This window comes from Lepidochelys olivacea, assembly GCF_965140295.1.
Source record: "Lepidochelys olivacea isolate rLepOli2 genome assembly, chromosome: 8".
NCBI classification, from domain to species: Eukaryota; Metazoa; Chordata; order Testudines; family Cheloniidae; genus Lepidochelys; species Lepidochelys olivacea.
Window position 1 is genome coordinate 77,740,001 of NC_140418.1, and position 4,548 is coordinate 77,744,548.

Here is a 4,548-nt window from a genome sequence, read left to right on the forward strand (position 1 = left end):
ATTAATGGGGTTTAGTTCCCCAGCCATCCCCCAAATCTGAGGCATGTGAACTATTTAAAATTTAAGGAAATCAGTTCCCCTAGATTCTCCCAGCTTTTTCTATATTGAAAGTTAGAGAAAAGTGGGTCCAAAGCCTCTCTATAACAATGTGAAGACAAACATTGCCACTGTTTTTTTTGGCTAGAAGTAGAATCTCTGGCCCTCCAACTGACGGTTAATCAGCTCTTTTACAAAGAACAGAGAATGAGTCATTCTGTTTCCACTCAAAGGAGTTTAAAGGTGCTTATGTAAATATCATAATTAATCAGATACTAAAAGGCAGGCATTTCATTATTTAGCACCTCTACCACAACCTTATTCAAGCCCCAGATTTTAACATTTACTGTTTAGAGATTCACACTTCACCACTAGGACAAAGCAGATTAATTTAGCCTTTCTGATTGCTGTTTATTTTTAGTTAGAACTTGTTTTGTGCTGACAAGCACTTTCAAGTTACAGGGCCTCCAATCTCTTCTCTTTGCTGGGCAGCCCAAACTGTGGCTGGAGAAAGAGCCACAATTATTCTCTTCGGTCTTAAGGGAAATCTTACCCTCCTTCCCCCGAAGTCAAGGACTGACCAATCTGCGTCTCTGATTGCAGTGGAGTAGGAACTGGCCTGACCTCTCCTCTGCTATCCTGCGAGCAGGTACAGAGTTGCTCCCCGCCCCTTGCTGTGCAGCCTCCTCTCTCTCACCTGATGTAGTCGTTTCTGCACAGGATCATACCGCTCTTGGTGTAACAGGAGGTGCCGATGTCCCCCAGCTGAGCCTGGCAGCAGGAGCACTTCAGGCATCGGCTGTGCCAGTAGCTATCCATGGCGTAGAGCAAGAAGCGATCCGCGATCTTCCCCCCGCAGCCTGCGCATCTTTTCCACGAGAGGGAGCCAGCGGTGACCGGGGGAGGTTGCGAGCTGCTGCCCGGGTTCACCATGGTCTGTGTAACAAGAAGAGAAGAGGGGGGAGGGAGAGGTGGTTAACTCCAGGCCATTAATCCTGTCCATGCCCTTCCTGGTGCGGTCGGGGGAGGGGGGGGCAACAGAGAGGGGACAGTGCAAAAGGACACTGTTACTTGTCTCGGGCTTTGTTCTGGCTCCACGAGCCTGCTTCCCTCCCAACTTGTCACCGGTGGCCTCACTTTTATTGTTGTCGCCCTCTTAAAGTGAGGTTCTGGTACACCCCAAATGCACGTGCACACTGGGCAACATGTACCGAACTTCGTACCCCACCTGGAGTCCCAGGGGTCCGGCGCGACTGACATGAAAACGGGAGAGTGGAAGCGAACAGCAAATTGGCCCGCAGCCCTGCTGAAGCCATGTTCCCTGCGCAGGCAGAGCTCTGGGAAATGTAGCTGCAGTTCACAAGTTAGGAACAGTTCAGAGTTTTGTGCTAAAAGGAGAGATATGGGCAGCGTGAAAAGTTGTGAAACTGGTTTTTCAAATCTTCAAGAGCGGCTTTGCAAGCCATTGTAAGGCCGGCTCCATGATCGTCCCAGATCTCGTTTTTATTTAGAAAATCAGTGGAGTGTTTTCTCGGGGTTTTTTAGGACACTGGACTGAATAAAGGATAATTGAACTTTAGAACTCCTATACAAACACTCTCCATTTTTGTCTCGCTAATCTGCCCTTGATCAGCAATTTAAATGCTAAACCTTTGTTACGCCAAAGGGGAAAAAAAAGTTTACTGATAATACAATAGACCAGAACATTCAAGTGCACCACACTCAGGCTGGAGCATGGCTGCCTCCAAAACTGCTGAAGTGCTTCCTCCCCACCACTTTCTAATAAATGCTTTTTACAAGCGGGACAACTGGGAGATAATATAGGAATCAATTCATAAAGCTTATTCTAAAGCGATTAATTTGTTGCCTCCAATCCAGAGTCCAATAAGCTCCTAGTGTTCCACTAGTCATTTATAGTATAAACAGATCAAGTTATTTACTGCCAATTAAGCAGCATGTTTTGTCTTTGTCCTTTGTAAACCGTATGTGCTCATAGCAGATAGCCAGATGCCTCGCTAAAGCCATTCAGACTGATACCTCCAAAGGAGGGAGGGCGAACTTTTCCTGCCCACTGGCCCAGCTTGGCTACAGGGGAGCCAGAATTTACATTCCTTAAATAGGCCGATTTTAAGCACACATTTCCCCAGAAAGAGTTCCTGAACTTCTGTCCAGTGACCGCACAATAAACCAGAAGAACTGCACCAATTAAGCTGTAACAAAAACCCTGAGACTTTGAAAAGAGAACCACTCTAAAAGCCATTAGCATTGCATTTATCTGAATGCATCATATACCTTTATGTAAATTGATTTCTGATGCATTTGCTCAAGGAATTGCCTTTTGTTAAGTTTCTATCCATAACCTAAGCGAAGCTGCATTTCCTGCTTTGAGACTTTAAAAATGTTTAAAAAAGGTTTAAATAACTTCAGATCTCTTTAAAAACCCAAGACTCCAACTGCCGTTCCCAGTCTTGCTGAACGGTAAATATATACTATATTTTAAAAAAGGAAACGTTACACTGAGAAAGGCATCCAGTAACCCCATTAAGCTAAAGCTCTTAAGAACAAGCAATACCTTAATGCTGATTAAATCTAAAAGAGATGAATCAAGAGGACTGAGCAGAAAGTGACTCCCCTGATAACTAAGGACGGGCCCTCATCAAGTTTCATGGCGGGGTGGGGGGAAGAGAGAAGCTTTTAACTTAAATAGGCTTACTCTAGTAATTACATAGCCAAGCAATTTAGGTCCTGGGATAGAGTCAGTGAAATAGAAAGCAGAGCTGGCTGCTAGAGGCAAAATAAGCCCCCTTTTAACAATGTCTCTGGTGTTTTTTAATGGAGACCAAGGGAGGGACAAGCGCAGAGCTGGCAATTTGTAGTTTAAAAAAAATGGATGCTTAATTCATGTCTTGGTTTTAATTAGGTGATTCACCGGATTTCTCCTATATTGAAACAAAAGACTGAGGGGGGGGCGGAGAAAGGGCAGGCAGGGAATTGGAAAGGAAAGAATTAGGGAGCTCACTTTGATCTTTCCTGCCACTGTTTCAAAATACTGTTTACTACAAAGAGAGCGGGTGGCGGGTCCTCACACCCTCCTCTTCCCCTCAGTTCACCATTGAGCCAGGCAAAGCCCTTTTCCTTTAACAGCAGGGAAAAGCAGCCCAGAGCAGCAGCAAAGGAGCCTTTTGTAAGCAGGGACAGCTACAGTGCGTCCGGCCCCGCTGCTGCTCGGCTCCCCCAGAGTTTACAGGCACCCTCCTTCAGGCGACCGATTGAGTTTACCCGAAATCCGAGACGATTCGGGGGGTGGGGGGGGGGATGGACGACCGCAAAGAAGACAGAGCGCATGCAAAAAAAGAACCCCCTTACCTGTTTCCCCTCTATATTGCAAGAGGTCGGGGAGCAGCGCCGCTCTGGTTTACAGGGTGGTGTGTCAGGGAGAGGTTTTCTTGCAAAGAACCAAACACAATGCTCGCGTCCGCCGGCAGAGCTCCCCACCCCCGTCAGCGGCAGCCCGGCTGGCTGGCAAAATACAGACGAGAGACGTGCGGCAGAGCCCTTCCTCCAGCCCCCGCTTCCCTGGAAGGGAGCCGCGGCGCTCAGTCCCGGCCGCTGGGCTGTCGGCACAGGGCGCCGCCGCCGCAATCGCTGGGTAAGTTTGGCAATGTGGCTTCACTTTGTATCGCTCCCCCCGCCCTCAACCTCCACCCTCCTCGGCCGGGTCCGGAGCCTCCTGCAGCAGAGAGCCGACCAACCGCCCGCCGCGCGGCAAAACGCCTCGGAGCCCCGGGCGCGGGCAGCAGGAGAGCGGCCGGGGCGAGGAGCCGCTGGTGCTGCTACCGCTGGGGTTCCGCGGCGGCGCTGGCAGGACTCGCAGGGAGGCCCCCTCTCCGTGCGCGTCTCTTTCCGCCGCCCATCCACATGTGTTACTGACAGAGCGAAATCCCAACTACATCCCGGCTCCGCTCCCACCGTCAGCCGCGCGCAGCCAATCCGCCCCCCGCTTGTTCAGGCGGAATAATAAAACCTGCCAATCCCCGCCGAGACAAAGGAATGGGCGAAGGCGACGGGGGGGAGGGAGAGGCGGGGAGGAAGGAGGGAGTCAGGTGGGAAGCAGCAGCCTGGCTAGGGAGCGAGGAGAGGCTGTGCTTGGTGCTGCTGATCAGCGTCACGGGGGAGGGGGGGGGATTGAGCGTCCCCTACCCTCACTGACTGTGCTGCCGGCTCTGGGGGAGGCTCATAATATTACTGCCCCTTCCTCCCCCCAGCGGCCCTTCAGGAACTTATTTGAGAGAATCATTTTTGATCGCATAGAGACCCCCCCCCCCCGGGAACAGGTTGTAGTGGGTCCTCTTTAAGTGTCTCCTACCTGCCCTTTCTCAGCCCTTTGATCGTCTGTACAACAAATGCACACACGCCAACTGTTGGGCTTCCCTCTTGCAGGGGGTTATATAGAGAGCTCTTCTACCTAAGCACTCTACATGGGTACGTAATATTACTCTTCGCGTGTAAACG

The 4,548-nt window shown here is 50.4% G+C and overlaps 1 protein-coding gene across 1 annotated transcript in view; it reads right to left on the bottom strand.

Moving 5' to 3' along the window:
* LMO4 (LIM domain only 4) overlaps positions 1 to 3,967 on the bottom strand; it is a 19,202-nt gene extending 15,235 nt beyond the window's left edge. The window contains exons 1-2 of the mRNA XM_084638052.1: positions 3,403 to 3,967; positions 734 to 972 (exon numbers count right to left, since the gene is read on the bottom strand). Of these exons, the coding sequence (XP_084494178.1) occupies positions 734 to 969 (236 nt within the window). The 5' untranslated portion in view covers positions 970 to 972; positions 3,403 to 3,967. The remainder of the gene's footprint in view (positions 1 to 733; positions 973 to 3,402) is intronic.
* Between the last annotated feature and the right edge of the window lie 581 nt (positions 3,968 to 4,548).